General features: G+C 36.8%; 2 protein-coding genes across 11 annotated transcripts; one reads left to right on the forward strand and one right to left on the reverse strand.

Moving 5' to 3' along the window:
* Window positions 1-1990: 1990 nt before the first annotated feature.
* On the forward strand, window positions 1991-6965 carry LOC104599099 (pathogenesis-related protein PR-1-like). 8 transcript variants are annotated; one of them, XM_088898321.1, is made up of 5 exons: window positions 1991-2331; window positions 2565-2640; window positions 3879-3954; window positions 4115-4310; window positions 4414-6965. In XM_088898321.1, the coding sequence occupies exon 5, from the start codon at window positions 6288-6290 to the stop codon at window positions 6882-6884; it is 597 nt and encodes a 198-aa protein (XP_088754447.1). In that variant the 5' UTR covers window positions 1991-2331; window positions 2565-2640; window positions 3879-3954; window positions 4115-4310; window positions 4414-6287; the 3' UTR covers window positions 6885-6965. The 8 variants fall into 8 exon arrangements, with proteins under 8 accessions (XP_088754447.1, XP_088754448.1, XP_088754449.1 ...); XM_088898322.1 differs by having other exon boundaries at window positions 3884-3954; XM_088898323.1 differs by having other exon boundaries at window positions 2565-2620.
* A 4092-nt stretch (window positions 6966-11057) lies between these two features.
* Window positions 11058-19391, reverse strand: LOC104599100 (Pentatricopeptide repeat (PPR) superfamily protein). Of its 3 annotated transcripts, XR_016082586.1 has the most exons (4): window positions 19123-19391; window positions 16997-19023; window positions 16801-16859; window positions 11058-11262 (listed from the first exon to the last, which is right to left on the reverse strand). XR_016082586.1 is itself a non-coding variant. In XM_010261472.3 (2 exons), exon 2 carries the CDS (start codon window positions 18948-18950, stop codon window positions 17070-17072), a length of 1881 nt encoding a protein of 626 aa, XP_010259774.1. In that variant the 5' UTR covers window positions 18951-19023; window positions 19123-19390; the 3' UTR covers window positions 16863-17069. The 3 variants fall into 3 exon arrangements, 1 of the variants encoding a protein (XP_010259774.1); XR_735467.3 differs by lacking the exon at window positions 16801-16859 and having other exon boundaries at window positions 19123-19389; XM_010261472.3 differs by lacking the exons at window positions 11058-11262; window positions 16801-16859 and having other exon boundaries at window positions 16863-19023; window positions 19123-19390.
* Window positions 19392-19627: the final 236 nt, after the last annotated feature.

Raw genomic sequence — 19627 nt, forward strand, 5'->3', positions numbered from 1 at the left:
AAGACAAGATCGGCTTCAGTCAGAGCTAGGCTTTTACAATCTTTCATTGGGAATATCTCCCTACTTCTGTGCTTTATTTTATGGAGAGATTTCCCAATGCAAAGCTATGATGACTGTTCGAATGGACTTTACTCTGACTGAATCCGGTTCCGACAAAGACGACTATCGAGCACAATCAACCTTATTCTCTGAATACTACGTACATTGTTTTATTTGACTCACAAATCTTATCTCGCTCCCTCATCTTATCATAAAACCACAAAACAACCTTATGTCATGGTATTCTTAATTGTAAATATTATATTAATTTTGTTTCACCCCTGAATTTATTCCAAACTATAACCAAAAGGAAAAGAGATAAGAGCAAGGGAGGATATAGCCTGTCTTACCCCAAGTTCGCATAAAAAAAGCATTCATGATATTAAAAAGATTTTGACCAATGAATCCACTTAAAACATAGAAAACACCTATGATGCTGGTGGAAAGACATGATATTGCAAAAACTTTGACCAACCAACCCAACCCTTTGGATAAATTTTGATAAAAACCCATTTGATTGATAATCCACTTTTATAATACTGGTTAATTGATTATAAGTATTTTCGATATCATGTCTTTCATTTCAAGCATCAGGCATTATAGTCCAACTTCTAAACATTACAATCTAAAACCAAAACACCTTCAAGCCCAAAATTGTGGGCTTTGTACTTCCACAGTTTAAAAGCACACGTCACGCTTTTCCAAACGCAACCTTGGTTATTTGACTAGTTTAAGTTGTTTAACAAATAACAACCTCTATTACACAATTCCAAATTTCTGATCAAGTATCTGAATGTATTGAGAATATGAATCAAACTGTATATCCTGTTATTTGTTCCAATTGAATTTGTATATGAAGTCCGTAGATTCATGGATTCGAATCTATTTGGACATCAAGATTTCTTATAGAAGTCTAATTCATTTGCGACCCAAAACTTACTACTTTCTGCTCAACCACTCAAGTTAGTAGAGGTATAGGAGGTAGTGTTTTTAACCGTCTGATCTTCGTTACTAATATTAAGAGCACATTCTTAATAGTTGCTTGCAGGTGTTTTCAGTTTTTCACAGAAACAAGGGAAAAATCAAATATTCTTTCTGTCGGATTTTGGGGACAAAAAGGGTGTTATACAAAGTTACATTTCACAGAGAATAGAACCACACATCTCCAAATCAATCTTCATGCATGCGCATATACAGAGTTCATTCATGGCTCCTTTGTATCTGCATCTGGAATGGCAGGAATCGAAATACAAATTCAGTCAGCTGATGATTCTCCAATGGTCTCAAGTAGAAATCTTAATGCAACAAATCCGCTCCAAGCAGAATGGTGGGCCCTCCTGCATGGTCTCCAATATGCCCACTACCTAAAACTCAAGACGTTGGTCTGTTTTTCTGACTTAGAAGGCTTAGTTAAGAACTTCTATATAGATGGGTAGGAGGAATAGTTCATCAAACCGATAAAGCGCAGAATCATAATCATAGACCTTCTATCTTTTTTTGATATAGTTTGTGTATCCCATGTAAATAGAGATATGAATAGGGTTGTTCAAAAACTAACTTACAATGCATGTAAATATAATATGATAGTAGAAAACTTAAGCAACCTAACAAATGCTGCTGTAACGACATTACTTTAATGAATGTTAAGCCTTCTGCTTTTTTTTTAAAAAAAAAAAAAAACATTCATGTTTTCTAAATTGCCACATAATCAGAAAAAAGAACAAAGGAGATGCGCATTATTTCTGAAAAGCAAAAATAAACTTTGTAATCTATGAACTGTATCAGAAATTATATGATTAATGCCCAGAAATGTATATATATATATATATATATATCTGGAATGGGTGGTTTTTCCTTGCAGGAAACGGACTCTATTTGCACGAGTCTCATGTGCAAATGTTTTGCATGGTAGACGCGTGTCTTGACTTCTTTCTCATTTCTTCTGTTCGAGATGCTTCTTCCTATTCGAGATGCTTCTTCCAAGTTCCATTTGAGTCTCTCTCTTCGAGAGAACTCCTTGGCTTTTCGATTTTCCCTGTCATTGCGAAGGGAGAACGAAGGAGGCCTGCCCAAAGGCTTCACAAACTGCTTGTCCCTCTTGAGCTATTGAGTTCTTGAAGCAACAGGGACAAGCAGCGGCGGTTTGGCCTCCTCCACTCATTTTCAGGTTGCCGAATACTGTTCATCTTCTAGTTCGAAACCTTGAGGATTCATGGAAGCCGAGGCCGAAGTCAAGGCGTTTGCCATCAGAGCCCTGGGTTCTCTCTTCAAGCTCATTGAAGTCTTTTTGTGGTATAATGCTTTCTGTCTATCTATGGTATATCTGTTCTTTTGCTTTTTGTTTATGTAGTTCCAGATTAGGGCAAAAAGCACATTTTTCTAGCTAGATTTTGTGTGATTTGGAATTCGGGTAGTAAGTTGTTTCTAGAAGACTCGCTTTGTCCACCTTCCCCTCAAGTTCTAGAGTTTCATGTCTCTACTTTCTCATTCCCGGTTTTGCTATTAAAATTTCTCTTATTTAACAGGACCGACAATGCTCCCATATACGAAATAGAGGTGTCCGCTTCATTTGTTCGTCAGGGTAATTTGGCAGAAACTGCTGTAAGTTTAACTTAGTTTAGTTTGTTTCTGAATCAATTTGTTGTTCTCTTATGAGTTACGATACTAATTTTGGGTTTCCTTCTGATTTAGTAGCTATAGTGATTGATGTATGCATGCACTTATTTTTAGACCCTTTGAAACCCTTATTCTTACATTTAGTTTTTGTCTTGCCAAGCTGCTTTTATTTTGGAGGTTGAATCTACTGTTAATGGCAAGTGTTCCTTGTTGAATTCTCCTTCACCTCATTTATTTATTTTTTCTTGCGTCACACTTTTTGCTAATAAATCATGTACTGAGACCACATGATTTGTTTTTCGGGTCTTACTTTGCACCATTGCAAAGAATTTGTTAATGATCAATGCCATAAATCAATTAGTTACATTTTAGTGGTTCTGTTGTCTTTGTGATCTGCTCATATTACACTCCGTTAGAGGATGTAGAACTCATCAGGTAGATGAATGATTTGGGGCTTCCTGTTTCCTTCAGCACAAACAAGGAGGCAAGTCCATATTTTTCTTTTTCTTTTTTAACTTTTTTTTGTTTCTATAGTGACAATGGTGTTGTAATGTATTTAATATGTTACCAAAGTTGTATTACTCCGCAACACGATGTTGCATTGTTGCAGAATGAAGGTAGCCATCCGGGTTTCACCACCTTGAATAACAATAGAAATATCCTTTGGTATCTCAGGGTTTCACCACCTTGAATAATTTGTGGTTTCACCACTTTGGTGGGTCGGTAGGTTGCTGTCCAGCTTCCCAAGAATAATTCGTGGTTTGGCGGGGTTGAGGAGGTGCAGCCATTCTATAAGATTGTAAAGATGTTCTTACAATTTCCATCTAGAAGCATCATAGTTGGTTTCACTGAGGAATTTTTACCTATTGGATTCAAAGAGTTCTGATTAATGTCCCATAAAAATGCCTCTTCTTGGGTACCTCATAGTTTCAGCTCATGTTACATGGACACAGAGCCAAGGCTCACTGATATGACTATCATGGTTTATAGATTTTTGGGAAGTATAGGTTTCGCATGCATGTATCTCATTCATGGGGATGTCAGTATACATATCTATTTATGCATGTCCAAGGGAAACATTGAAAATCTTTCGTCCATATCCATATTTACTGGACGTGTCCAAAGTCCAATAAATGCATTGCACTTACAATTTAAGTGTCTAAGTAACATGGTTGGAAGTTATCACCGCCTATCCACGGTTATGTAGCTGGTTGTTGTGGCAGCCCAGTTGACTCAGACAAGCTTATTCCTTCAATGGAACTGGATGGTGGTTCTGGTCCTTATCCTTGCAGGTCAAAGGTGGGCACATTTACTTGTTGAATGTGTAATCTTATATATGATCAGGAGCTAGGGGGTGCAGGGATAAGGGGGCAGTAGCAATTTTGTCCTTTTTTAGGAAATTTGCTTCAGAAGGTATATGTTGCTCTTTGTGAACTAACATTATCTCTAATCCCTGCAGATGTAAAAGATATAAAATGTGTAATCAATTGTGATTTCCCATCAAGCCTTGAAGATTATGTTCACAGGATCAGACGAACTTACTCATGCAAATGCAAAGTTTGCCAGAGATCTTATTAAGATCCTACAAGATGGTGGACAGGTCGTTAGTCTAGCATTGGCTACAATGGCCAGGTCAAGTGGTTCACATGGTGGAGGTATGTTTCTAACCATTTTCTCTATTACATGTTTAAGAGATGGGTGGGTATTCGGTTGACTTGAAATGATTTTCATGTATAGTTTATTCATGTGTTTTGACAGGTTTAGGGGGGGAACTTCCGCTCAAGGGGATGGGGAGGTGGTGGTTTAGGCAATCGAGCTTTGATTTCTAGATCCAACACCATACCACTTGGTACAAGGAAGCCATGGTAGCGCCTATTCTTCGGTGGGATGGTGAACTGCGCTGACAACACAGGTGTGAAGAACCTATACATCATCTTTGTGAAAGGGATCAAGGGTCATCTCAACAGATTGTCGTTGGCCTATGTTGGTGACACGGTATGGCCACCATGAAGAAGGGGAAGCTTGATCTCAAGAAAAAGGTCATGCTTGCTGTCATTATTCGACAATAGAAGCCATGGTGCCGAAAGGACGGTGTCTACATGTACTTCAAAGGTCAATTATTTTTCATTTTGTTCTGTTATTTTCTTTCTTTGTTATGTTTTCTATTATATATATATTTTTATGTTCCCTTTCAAATGCACCGGTAGGTCTAATCAAAGTTCTTTCATTTTTTCTCCTCTTTATTGTTGTTTTTCCATGAGATTTTAAAGCTTCCTGTCTTTAATCTGATTATGATGGCTTTTTTATTGTCTTCGTCGGTAACTTGTATTCTGTTAGCATTGAATGTTAAGATCATATAATTTTTTTAAGATTGTTCTTCTGTGCTATTGTAGGCAATAATTTTATTTCTATGTTGTGCTCAAAGTATTGCCCAACTCATAGCACTTTGACAGTTAACAGTTAACTGCTAAGTTAATGGCTTTCAAATGGTGGGTCCCAACAAAATTCATAGGTATAGTTACTCTATACTACAGTGTGGTCATTAATTAGTAATTAGTGTGAAGAGATGTCTATGCTTTTAGAGTTGTACTTATGGATCTCCTAATGGGAAGAAAGCCTATGGAAAAGATGGCACCAGCTCAATACCACTATTGTCACATGGGTATGTTTTGTTCTTAATCCCCATAATCGGTAATCAAATTCCTACCGTACAGGTGGAACGAATCCTGACCATGGATCGATGCCAAATCTACGGGCAGGATGCGGTTTATAGGGGGCTACTAGTAGACTAGGAGGGGGCTATAAATTCAGATTTGTGAGGAGCAGTACAGTCTACTTATCCCTTTTACAATCTACTCTCTCTCTACCTTAATTTTCGGAAAAAATAACTTACCTTAATTTCCAGAAATACAGACTTATTTTTTTATAACCTACTCTCTTTACCTTAATTTCAGAAATAATTTACCCAAAAAATAATTAAAAATCTGTTTCTGCAACCACTATTATTAGATATAAATTTTAATTTATTTTAAATAATTTTTTTCTAAGATACTTTCACTAAAAAATACCTTTTCAACTTTTTTTTTTTTTTTTTTCTATACAATAATCAAGCCCCTCCCCCCTCCGCTAGTTATATGATTAATGGAGCATGGCATTAGATAACGAGATGTAAACTTTGAAAACAAAAAAAAAAAGTTGAATTAAACATATTCTTGAAAACAAGAAGCGATAAGTAGGTCATTTAAATTCGTTTTTGAAACCTGTATTAAAAAAAAAAAAGCAATTCATTGTCTGCCCCAATCACTTGCTGCTTAATTGCCTAATAATCAGAATGACTTATTGCTGCCAATAGAGATAGATAAAGCAAAATCATTCATTACCAAACAACCCCGAATTCCTGTCCTTTCATCCGTGGACCGTGGTCTAGATTTCACCACTCCCCATACGATGAATTCAGAGGTGGGTCCCATTCGTACCAAGAACAAACAAGGCAAAGGTCACGGACTCACGGGTGTTCACAGTTCACTGCCCTCCTCCCGAGGATCCTTGTATAATTGGATTCTCCAATTCTACTGTCTAGTCTAAGCAAACTTGAAGCAAGCTCACTGCATCAGAAAGGAGGCAATCAGGCAATGCAAGCCCATCTGGTTCTCCTCCTTGTTCTGATCTCCCTCACAAGCAACCATCGCCATGCATCAGCTCAGCCTTATGCGACATTTCCAACAACTAGAAGCGGTCAGCTGAAGCTGCCGGACAACGAAACAATCTACAACATCTCAAAGCAGCTGTGCTGGGGTTGCATAGGCGAAGCCCTACAGTTCTTGTTTGTTCACAACCTGAAGAGAGCAGCGAAGTGGGAGCTACCTCTGATGTGGGACTTCCAGCTCGAGAACTACGCGAAATGGTGGGCGGGACAACGGAAAGCGGACTGCGCGCTGCAGCATTCGTTCCCGGAGGGGGGCTTCAAGCTGGGGGAGAACATATACTGGGGCAGCGGCGCGAGATGGACTCCGACCGACGCCGTGATTGCATGGGCGGCCGAGGAGAAGTACTACAATTACGTGACTAATAGTTGCCAAGAGGGCCAGATGTGCGGTCACTATACTCAGATTGTATGGAAGACCACTCGGAGGATTGGATGTGCTCGTGTGGTTTGCGATGATGGAGATGTGTTCATCGCTTGTAACTACGATCCGCCTGGTAATTATGTGGGAGAACGGCCATATTGAGAGGATGATGTGTAGGGTTTTAGTTGCTTCTGGTTCCAATTATTAATTCATGAATTCTTAGATGGGTTGGATTGGCTTGAATGTATTGTCATGTTTAGGCACATCAAAGTAAACACTGATAAATATTTTGACATCTGTAAAAAGTGGGTATTAATCTTTACAAGGTAGGGTGAGGGTATTTTAAATGACAGGTTTAAAAAATTTTCAAGTACTTATTGAACGCGCATAGCTCAACTGAACCCGATTAGATAAGTGATACTGTGTAGAAATGTAGAAATAAACGGCAGCATGTCAGCTCTGGGGTAGTTCAGTGGTACCTATTATTCAGTGCCACATCACTTCATGCAACTCCAAAAAACGATAAATTCGACGTTGCTCCAAGCCATGCCTTCTTGATTTCTAAGGTATGATTTGGAGCATCGTTTTTTAAGAAAAAACAATTCCAAATAAACAGACGTTTCTTAGAGCACTGTTTTTTCCGACGTAACGCTAATGTATCACTGAACAATGGCATCGATTTCAAACATACGCTAAATAAATGGTTTTTAGATTTATGTAAAGGTCGATTGTTAGAGTAAATATCACTTTAATTTAATGTTTTCTCTAATACCCAGCAGTTTATCCATTGTTGAGCTTATATGATGCCTAATGACACTAAATAACGTCTAACGATGCTTAGCTAGCTATCAACTCAAATAATACTAAGTAAACATTAGTCATCTCCTTTCTTTCTGTTTTTTTAAAGAAAAAAAAAACCAAAAATTTATTAAAATAAACGACCACCGTACTAAGCCCAAATGACTAAGATTGGTCACTCAGCATCCCTTCCATCAGCGCACTTATGCACTTTAGTCGATCCTCACACCCCTTAATTCTCCTGTAATATAATGTGTAAAAGGGATACTGACTAGCAAGGCATTAGGTCATCAGCCATCAATGGCTGTGGATAAAGGGTTAATGAATACGGATGGAGAACTGAACATTTGGTCGATCAAAGGGTAGGTGTAGGTGTTGTAGAGAAGACCCTGGAAACCGAACATGAAGAAAGATCTGCTGATGCACGGGATCTGCTATAAACAAAGGCATGTACAATAGGCTACCGAGCCCAAATGTCGTCTCATCAGTAAACACATTAGCTATTTGGACAGTTACCAGATGTTATTATGTGAACTGATATGTTTACTTGTGAATGGATTGCATGGTTCGTTGTATATGTTTTTGTTTGTAGCATATCTAGAACTAATTTCTCATGAGATCTGCTACAAACAAGGCTTACTACGATGAGCTACATAGCCCAGTCATTAATAAATGCATGTTCAATGCCGGTGATCGCTATTGATTTAATTATGCAAATAGCTTACATTGGAGCTGAAGTAGGATTATCAAGTTTAATTATGCATAACTCTTATGTCTCACCTTACTTCATGTTCAATTAATTATGCCCCTGCATAACTCTTATGCATAACTCTTATGTCTTTTCCTTGTTTTACTTTTTTCACTCAGTTTATAATTCCTGATTTTCTCCATACTATCATTGTAAGGGTAATTTGTCTTTTTCTTAGCATAGTTGAATGGATTAGTCATGAAGTGAATCCAACCCAATTATAGGGGGTCAGGGTCTGCGTTGTGTCAATTATAATTGTCCGTTTTGGTTGTAATCATAATAAGAGAAACAAATAAGGGTCTGTTGGCTTGTTAATTATTTTTAGGAGGTGTTCTTTTTTTGGATTTTGAGAGGGGGAAAGTAAGTAAATGGGATTTTGGTTCCCATTGATCAAGAATCCCATGTGTTTTTCTTTTTTTTTTTTTCAAATTAATGTGGGGATCAGGGGAAAGTTTATTTTCCTAGGTGATACCCATCTTCTTGGTGGGTAAATAACTTTCCCACATGGGGGAAATTCCAACACTTGAATGGGACAAAAATGCCCATTTTAATAATGGATTTTTATGGTTAAAATAGTCATTTTCTTTTTTACTTGGGAAATAAAAAAACATGGGTAAATGCACTTCCCTGGGTAAGTGTTTCCCAAGGAAAACTTACCCATGTAATCGTATTTACCTGGATAAATAACTTACCAACAAGTGAACGGGGCCTTAGATGTGTATTGATGTTGGTGAACTTTTTTAAGTTCTAGTCCGAACATAGAGAATGTTGTGAAATCTGAATGTTGAGTTCTAAAAAATGACAATTAACCATTTTTACCATGAATATGAGAGTTTGTTTAACTAATTAACAATTTATTAAATGAATATAAAAAGATTTATAATTAGTGAATTCTGTCGGCAAATGGTCGATCCTATCTCCAAGATGAAGCACTTCAAGTCTGTTGAGATACCCTATTTGGGATGGACATGTACGCAACCTTGTACACATTGCATATAACCCTCGAAGGAATGAAACAGAGGGCGGTAAATCATCTATATCAGTACCTGATATGTCTAGAACTCGAAACTTATGCATGCATGTGTTCAAAGAATGACTCTGGGATTTGCTTCAGCATTTCATTTCGTTGGAGCAACAATGTCAAGAGTGTCGGGTAGACAATTACCAAGGTTGTAATTGTGCATCAATGAGATTCTTTGTTTCTGTTTCCATTCCTCCACATAAGGAGGTGTTCCTTAATAACCAATCTTGCTCTTACCACTATAGCATACCAAGAACCTATCACCACTTTCTCCCTTATCACTATCAGAATTATCCGAGGAAAATGATGATGTGATTTTCAATGCTAGATCGTCTCTAATCATGTACAACATGCATCTTCACACATTTATTCTTGTCCCAATCCTCCATTAACTCCAACAAAGAGGCATTGCAGAGCTCATCCACTATAGCATACCCTCTATTAATTGCATCGTCCAAGCTTTGCATTCCATCATCATTAATAAAACCCTCCCCAAACCAATAATATATCAATTCCTCAATTAAGATAAAATGATCTTCTGGAGATAATGCACAATATAAGAAGCAATTCTTCAGGTTTGCACTCCTTAACCGATCAAAACTGAACTTCAAAATCTTGAAGACGGACTCCTCCATATCATCAATAATCTCATACTTGTTCATTAAGTGCATTCTTCCACACGTGAGTATTCCATATCCCTTGCTTTCTCAATGACCCACCGATTAGCTTAATGGCAAGTGATAAACCTTTGCACTTCTCAACTATTTTCTGGGAAATGCTTCGTACCTCTGGAGCATCCACAACTTCCGAAACTATTTCTCGAAACAGATCCCATGCTTCTTCCTCGGGCAAAACATCCACTTTGATATCTCCATCAGTCTCCATTTTATTGTTACAGACTTTTCGGGATCGAGTTGTTAATACTATCTTGGATCCATTTCTTCTGCTCTGTGTAGGGACGTACTCCTACATCTTCCAAGTCAACTTTGTCCCACATATCATCCAAAATCAGCAACCACTTCTTGCTTAACAATGTTTGTAGTATCCATCTTCTTGCAACGTAACTTCACCATCATGAGATTGTTCACCCTTACCCAGACTCAAATTCAAATTCAATCGTTGAGCAATTCGATCTTGTACCTTTCTCACATCCCCATCTTTGGACACTGTTACCCAGATAGTAATTTCGAACATGTCTTTCAATTTATTACTGGTAAATTGTGTAACATCTTGACTGTAGTAGTCTTACCCACCCCACCCATTCCCCATACTCCAACCTTCCAGAATTTATCATCTTTGAGGCATCCCAATATCTTCTGTACAGTACACTCTGTTGAAGTAGTCCTAGTCCCAGTCCCACTTTTCACTAATGGTGCAAACATTGGCTCAATTATATTCTACGTGGGAATGGGAGTGCATTGATTGCCATCCTTTCTTCAAACTTGCCTTCCTCTTGAAGCCTAGCAATCTCTTTTAACTGAGTTACTACTCGCCTTAGCTTCCAAGCTGCACACGTTGCAAAATATCAAACCGTACATTGGCTCAATTATATTCTACGTGGGACTGGGAGTGCATTGATTGCCATCCTTTCTTCAAACTTGCCTTCCTCTTGAAGCCTAGCAATCTCTTTCAACTGAGTTACTACACGCCTTAGCTTCCAAGCTGCACACGTTGCAAAATATCAAACCGTCTAATAGGCTCTCCATTGTATTCTTGGATATCAACACGTAACATCCCTTGCTTGTTTTCAAAAAGATTGACATCTTCAATCCATTTTTTAACTTCACTCTTCAGTGATTCTGAAACGGCATATATTCCTCTATCACATTTTCAACACGACTCTTCTTGTTTAAGAGACGTTCTTCCATCTTGAGTTTTTGATAGTTTTCTTCAAGGTTGACCGCCTCATCGGATCTACACTTGAGAGGGCCAGACAATTTCTCCAATGCAAAATCCATTGATGTTTTTACCAGCTGCCACAAATGTACGTAAAAAACAAATGCAAATGCAAATTAATTAGAATCCACTCTCACGTACCTGTTGTTGGCCATGTAACTTAATTGTGAAGAATTTATTATTAACCAATCACGTACTTCAGTGTAATATATGAAGCACTACAGAGGAAGCACCATAGGTGACAAGATGTGATTCCTAAATTTGCTTTGGAGATTAACACAAGGGTTCTTTATTCTTTCAACATATAAAATGTTGTAAACATATGATATGAAACTTTTATCTGTGGGGAATAAAGTTGTATTCAGAGGGTGTTCATATATAATTAGGATATGGTCTTATAAGCAATTTAGCACTAGAATGGTTAAGAAGAAAAATGCCATGCTTTATAATGAAAAACAAAACAAAGAAATTAGAAGATATTTAGTAGAGACCCTATTATTAATTATGTGTCATATCATTACTATTCTTAGACTCAGACTGGTTCGATCAGATAGGTTCACTACTACTCTAATGATGAAAGTTACCCTGTTCCAAAACCGGATTCTAATCCTTACCCAAAAAACTAACCGGCCCGGGTTCTAAAAGAGCTCTCTAAACAGTTTTTTTTTTTATTCTTTTTGGGTAAATCTCTAAACAGTTGATAGGGTCAAAGCATTCACTAAGAAACAATTAAACATGGTAATAGCTCTCAATATGACACTTTCAAATCTTTTGATTTTTTTTTCCAATTGTTTTCATATATTTATAATTTATTTGCAGTGCGCCAAGCAATTCGCCCTAATCAATCATGACGTAACATAGTTCTCAAATATGAGCTATGACTAGCCAAAAAAATAATTGTTTTCAAATATGAGCAATTGTATCTAGAAATCATGCACTGGAAATCATGAACAAGTTTAGGAACTTCTTCCCTGGAATGCATAGGATAGACTCAAGTGTATCTGGAGAAATCATCAATGAAGGTGATAAAATATTTATAGCCACTCTCAGTTGGACTAGTAACGGGGCCCCAAATATCAAAATACACAATATGGTAAGGAAAATCAGCTCTTTTATTATGTAATGGAAAAGAAGTTCTACAATTCTTATTCAATTAGCAAGTTTGACACTAAAACTCATCAGCAGACACAAACACAAACAACTCTGGAAACAAATGTTTTAAAGACTCAAAAGACACATGACATAAACGATTGTGCCACAAAACAACTTGACTCTTATTTGTTTACTCAAAAACCCTAAAGCCGTAAGACCAGTTGCATTCTCTAGCACATAGACACCATCAACCATGCTCTCTCTACCAATCATCTTCCTAGAGGCCAGATCTTGAAAAACACAAGAATGGGGAAGAAAGGTTATAGAGCAACTTAAAAAATGAGTAATACTACTAATAGATAGCAAATTGATAGACAAATTTGGAACATAAAGTACATTGGAGAGGGGGAGGCCCAAAGGAAGAGATATTGTTCCTTGATCAGCTATGGAAGAGAAGGACCAATCAACTAGTCTCACTTTATCTCTACTAGAGAGAAGGGCATAAGACCAAAACAAATTTGACTTGCTAATCATATGCTTTAAAGCATCGGAATAAATGATGCAAGGATATTCTAGAGCACTACAGGGCACATGGAAAGCAGAGGTTGTGTTACCTAATATAGATGCAAAAGAAATTAAGGGGCTAAGTCTTGAATGTGTTTGTTGTAGTGACCTACCATACTACTCCAAATGGTCACGAGAGAAATTGAGAATATCTTCCTTGAGATCAAAACTAATAGGACGATCTTGGGAGGACTCTTGTGAGGCCAAGTTTGCGGTTGTCGATGTGTACTTCTAACTAGGCTTTCTGTTCTGTTCTTGTGCTGACTTCTTCACTAAGTCTTGTGCCCATTTTGGTTTCCCAATCAAATCCCAACAGGTCTTCCGGGTGAGCCTAGATTTTTGGCAATGTGTACACCACAACTTGTCTTTATCATCTACCCTTTTTTAACCATCCCCTTTCTTTCTAGAGCTAGTGCCACCCCTTATTGCCAAAGCAACTAACTCCCCCGCAGAAGCAGTCATAGCCAACTATCTACTTTCCTTGGACTGGGTTTATATATGGAATTAAGGCCTAACAGAAAAGCAAACACACACTATTGAGAAACCAATTGCTTGTAGGCCTTGGCATCTTTGTCACTTTCCCACTCAACATTTTGATAATAGTCTAATTCTTTACAAACTAAGGTTAGTGCTAAATAATATGAAGATAAGCTTCTCTCCCTATGTTTACATGTGGAGGACTCTGCTTGCAACTGATAGATCCTAGCATAATGTCTCTACTCTGAATATGTCAACTTTGCATGTTCCCATATTTCACAGGTTGTTTCTGCCCACATAAAATTTTGCTTCATTAATGGTAACATGGATGGAAACAGCCATGACATAATCATGCAATTCTCCTGATCCCACTCATCATGCTCAGTCATCCCTAACTTTGGTTCCTTCACTTTCCCATTAATGTGCTCGACCTTGCCTCTAGCAGTGATATATAGTCGCATCTCCTTAGACCATCTAAAGGAGTGATGATCATAAGAAAATTCATGGAATCATGATTGGTACTTAATCAACCATGACTGGAAGTAGTTCCAGATGTTGCAAAATCTTCGGAGGCTATAAGGAACAACTCCTAACACACTTAACAGATCTTATTTCTACAGTAGACACAAAGAACAGGCAAACAAAAACAACCATGGTCCTGGAATCAGCCCTGTAAGCAATCAGATGTACAAGAAACCCATGCACAATCAGTTTTGTTGTATTTGCAGACCACATACAGGTCATACAGACCACTCACCAGCTTGTTTAAGCTGCATGATTACCAAGGAGTTACCACAGTTTGATCTCCTAACACAGTGAGGTCACTCATGACCTACAGGGGTACACACCCCACTTCAATCTGGATCCCTGGGAGTCTAAAACCTCCTTTACACCATTCAGCCACCACACAACTGAACTGCTATTGGTGTTTCTAGTTTCTACAAAGAACCAAGTTTAAAGAACCACAAAAAACTGTTCTAGCCCAGTCCAATTTGAGAAAAAAATACTTTCACAGTCCGAAAAGGTAAGATAGAACAGAGAAATTCATTCAGTCACTTTTGGTCACTCCAGAGCAAGTGCTTGTAGCCAATGGTGATGGAATGAGTTTTACATAAGATTTAAGAGAGAGAAATCAAAAGTAGAATATTCTGACCTGTACAGCTGTGTGATTGCTGTCTCTCTTAGTTTAATACCAGAAAAGGAAAAAAAAGGGCGAGAAACAGGACATAATCAATAATGGAGATTAGATTCCAACGTCCTACTCTGATACCATCTTGTCTTGGTGCAGAAAAGTAAAAGGAAGAAGAGGAGAGAAGTGAGAAAAATGGAAGAGAGGCAAAAATGGAAGAGAGAAGTTTTGCCTCACCCCTAGTCCATTTCTTTTGGGATTATACCAAGAATCCACCCCCCATCTCCTACCACCCCTGAACCCCTCTCTTTGCACCACTGCCATCCCCAAGAGTAGAAGTGTACACACGAGACCCTAACCAAACCTTCCACAGAGACCTCACTTCCGCCTCACCTCCTACACCTACCTCCTCTCAAAACAATGGTTATTTAAAATATACCAATCAATGGGTTTTAAATGTCACAACAGAATCACAACAATGAGTTCTCTAAGAACCAGCATTCAGAGGTTTTGAAGGTCTTAGCACCTATAAAGCAAGTTTGAACTAAGATTACATGATACGTAAATAACAAAGTCACTCTCACATGACTTAAAAACTCATTTATTCAAAATAAACTCATTATCTCATTAAGAAAAGTAAATATGATTTTTTTTTCCACTTGACACTATAATGGTTTAAAAAATATCAAATACACACCAATAGTAAAATTAAGGAGATTCTGAAATTTCTAGAGTACCATAGATTTAGAACAAAATAACCTAGCATAACTATCCAAAATTGACCTTCTAGTCTTTATTTTCTTGATTTCTTACTTTTTCCACAAGCCCTAAGGCTGCGTTTGGTTGGAGGGAAGGTTTTGACGGGATGAGAAAGGGAAAATGGATGGAAAATTTTCACGTTCCATTGTTTGGTTGCAAAAGGGAAAATAGTGGGAAAATCAACCCTAATAACAATTATTAATTAATTAATTAGGTAATTAGTAATATTTTTATTATTTCATATTTTACCAATAATAAATTATTTACTACTAATATTTTATCAATAAATTTTATAACTATTTACTTAATTAGTTAATTAATTATTAATTAAGAACTACTATTTTAATTTTTATTTGAAATTTTACTTTATTAATATTTAATGAGAATTAATTAATCACTTTTATTTTGTATAATTATAATTTAACATCTATATTATCTATTTATTTTATTTAATCATTAACTAAATTAATAATAAAATAATTATTTAATTATTCATTAATTACATAGTTAATTCATTATTAATTGTTTTGTTGTTAATTATAGATTAATTAATAAAACTTTTTTATTATTTAGCATTTTACTATTAACTATTAATTATTTCAAATTAATAGTTAGCTAATTAATTATTAAGATTAATTAATATTTTCAATTTTATTAGTTTATATTATTAATACTTTATTCTATTAATTAATTAATTGTTTTAATATTTTTAGTATTAATTATTAATAAATTATTAAACTATTTTTCAATGATTAATTATTTCTTTTAATTTATTAATTAATTATTTTTAATTAAATTATTTTATTAATATGTTATTAAATAATTAATAATTTATTAATGGGTCATAGATCTAATATTAACTCTTAGAAATACAACAAGGAAGGTACTTTTTATTGTTAAACAAGTTTCCTCCTCCGTTCCCACCAAAATGGTGGGATTCCATATCGCAAGAATTGGGATCATAATTCCACCTTTTTCTCATCCCATCTCATGACATCCCACAAACCAAACCATGGGAAAGGAAGAATATTCCATTGTTTCCCTTCTCATCCCACAAACTAAACAGTGCCTAGAGACCAGGTTACCTTCTAAATATTACTGTTTGTGTGTGTGCATGTCTAAACACATGCAACCATAACGTTACTTTAAGAGGACATTGTTCACTCCATAGTGACTTACACAATCTCTTTGATTACCCTACATTCAAACAAAAAAAAAGTAAAAACTTTGCAAAACAGGAAAAGAACATACCAAAGAAAAAACACATAACAGCAAAAACTTGGCAAAACAGGCAATATAATCATTTAAGTTACTTTTGAGATTCTTCACAGCTTGGTATTCAATGGACCACCACTGATATTTAGAAAATGAAACAGCTAAGGCATCATATCTACCTACTTGTTCTTTGGATCTTGTGCAACTAGAAACAACTCTTGCATTGAGGATGTTAATTATGGCTCACAAAAAAAAAAAAAAAGACAAGAAATAATAGGTCTTCTAAGTTCTAACATGGGATGGCTCCTGCAAAACAAAACTAGATATAAATAGATGTGCCAATGAACTAGGGAATAGCATCAAGGCTAAGTCTAATCACCTTTTGCTCATAAGCAGCTTATAAAAAGACGGGGAAAGAATATACAACAGTTGGAATCCCTGCATATGCACCCAATGTATTAACATTTCCAAGCATGAAGTATCCCAGACAAATGGTAATAGGGTACAGAACAGTGTAGAATTTCCTAAAAATTTCAGCAAGCATTTCACATCTTCAATTTTCATAAGACACTAACCTTCATTTAAAATAGCCAAGATGAGACTTCATATACCAATGCATCAACACCATCAACAAATTCTGGAGGCTTCCTAGCAATCCTTTCTAGTTCTTGCTAAGCCATGTATCAAACACTTGAATGTCAAACTATTTGGCACAAAACCCAACTTCAAGAACCTATCCTGCAATTCCAATGATTTTGTTACATCACCTTTCTCACAATATTCTTGGATGAGTGTATTACAACTTTTTACATCACAAAACTGAAATTCCTGAGCAAAGTAGCTTAGTAGTGACTCTGCTTTCTCAAGATCCCCTTCCTTGCAATATCCCATTATTAAGGCCCTGCAAATAACAGAGTCAGGAAAAAGACCAATTTCAACCATCTCCCCCAACAAGGACTCTCCCTCGGTAATCTTGCATAATCTACACAAGCAACCTATAAGAGCCCTGTATGTATCCAAATCAGGTTTTATAGCCTTCTGGACCATCTCACCCTTCAACAACAATGCTTCGTCAAAATTATCACAGTTGCAATAGGATCCAATAAGCAAATTGTAAACCCCCAAATTTGGTTCATAACCATCTGAAAAAGTTCTTCGCAAGAGAGACTTTGCCGCATTGGGCCGGTTATCCAAACATAAAGCAACTATAAGGTAGCTATACATATCATGAGGGATTGAAACTCCCAGTCTCTGAATTTCAGCAACCAAATTCAAAGAAGAAAGCAATCTACCCATATTTGCATATCCTTGTACCAGTACCTGGCAAGTGAAACTATCAGGCAACAAACCATTCTGAATCATTTCATACAACAAAGACCTTGATTCTTTCATATTCCCTTCCTTACAATAACCAGAAATAAGAGAATTATATGTAACAACATCTGGACTCAACCCTCTGTGAAGCATACGATGGAAGAGTTGATGAGCCTCCCTCACTTTTCCTTTCTTACAAAGACCATTCATCAAGGAAGTATATGACACCAAATTCGGTGGCACGCCCCTCCTATACATGATCTTATACAAATAGAAAGCATCTTCCAACATTCCCTTCTGGCAAAAGCTATCAATAAGCGTGTTATACGTCACAACATCAGGAATAAACCCTTTTTCCTCCATCTTATCCAAGAACTCATTCACCTTACCCAGATCCCCATCCCTACACAACACATGGGTCAATATGTTAAATGTATACGCATTGGGAAATATTCCAATCGTTTCCATTTCTTGGTAGATTTCCCAACATTGATCAAGATAATTTGACTTCAGCAAACCATTCAAAAGACAATTGCAAGCAGTGACATCAGGAGCAAATCCAATCTTTAGAGTCTCCTTGAAAGTTTTGAAGCCTTCTTCAACCCTACTGGCCTTGACATAAGCCTTGATGAGCATGTCAAAAACAAGCGGATCCCAATTGCAAACTTCACTGGACAAAACCAAATTTCGGAAGGCATCTTCACTTGGGTTAGCTAATTTTATCAGTTCAGAGATAAAATGCATTGCTTGAATGAATTTCCGGGACCAGACCAATATATGAATGATGATACAGTAGTTTTGAGCGGTTGGTTTGAGGTCCAGGTCACTTTTTACCCAATTAAAGAAATTGAGAGCAGTGAAGGGGTCAGATTGGCATCTCAATAATACCCTAGAAATCTCGTGGATACCCAAATACGCACGAATCCATTCAATGTCTTTTTGAACAGATGTGAGATTCCCGTTATCATCTTTCAGCTTTGAGCAGATGAAGTTAACAATATTATATGGATTATAAGGGCTCGGGAGTAAATAGTATAGAGGATTAGAGATGGACTTCGAATCTGTAAATGTCTGAAGAGAAGATGAGGATGAGGAACCAAAATTTGATGCAAAAATGGAGTTAGCGAGAAGGTTTAAAAATAGAGATGAGAAAGTTGATAAGTTGGTCAATTTTAAGAAGATTTTATTGTTGGAAGTGATTGACCGAAGAAACATCGAAGACAATCACAAATTGCATGCAATAAGGAGAGAGAAAGATTACGCTTACGAGTTAAGTGACGCCGAGCGGCTGCAGAAATAGAAAATGAAGAAAGTTAGGGTTCTTCCAATAGAAAAAACTGAAAGGGGAAACACAGGGTCTTATTTGGCTGTTAACAAGAGAACTCACAGAATCTCTGACAATGGAGTCTGGTTCGGTTGTTGATAGGGGTGAATTAATGGAAGAATGGCCTCAATATAGTTTTAACGTCCAACTGAATTCAAACCTGTAAACTCTCGTTTGCTCTTGAACTACCACTTCAATCACTTCATCTGTAAAACCCTCCTATTGACGCTGAAATAAAGCTTGGGTTCGTCACCAGACTCACCATGATGCTGCAATCAAAACCGAGAACGAATTCAGTGAACCCGTAGGGTCACGGTGAACGTGTGCCCTCCAATAGGAGGCGTGCACGTCATCTATTCGAATAGGTCTGAAGCCACTCCGTTATTCTTGTCTTCCCGTTAAACAGGTGAATATGATTCACCCGGTGAGAAAAAGATAAAAATAAATAAATAATTCAGAATTCTCGTTTTTTAGTAAGTAACTCTCGTTTTTTCCTTTTATTTTTTGGGGTTTTAGCATATAAGGGCAACTTTTTGTCCTAAATGTCAATAAAAAATAGTATTTTTAT

Source organism: Nelumbo nucifera, chromosome 2 (genome assembly GCF_055504915.1).
Source record: "Nelumbo nucifera cultivar China Antique chromosome 2, China Antique-T2T, whole genome shotgun sequence".
Lineage (NCBI taxonomy): Eukaryota > Viridiplantae > Streptophyta > Magnoliopsida > Proteales > Nelumbonaceae > Nelumbo > Nelumbo nucifera.

What these genes read in the sequence shown, in the direction of transcription:
- LOC104599100 (XM_010261472.3), bottom strand. Translation starts at nt 18,950, where the DNA reads ATGTTTCTTCGGTCAATCACTTCCAACAATAAAATCTTCTTAAAATTG.
- LOC104599099 (XM_088898321.1), top strand. Translation starts at nt 6,288, where the DNA reads ATGCAAGCCCATCTGGTTCTCCTCCTTGTTCTGATCTCCCTCACAAGC.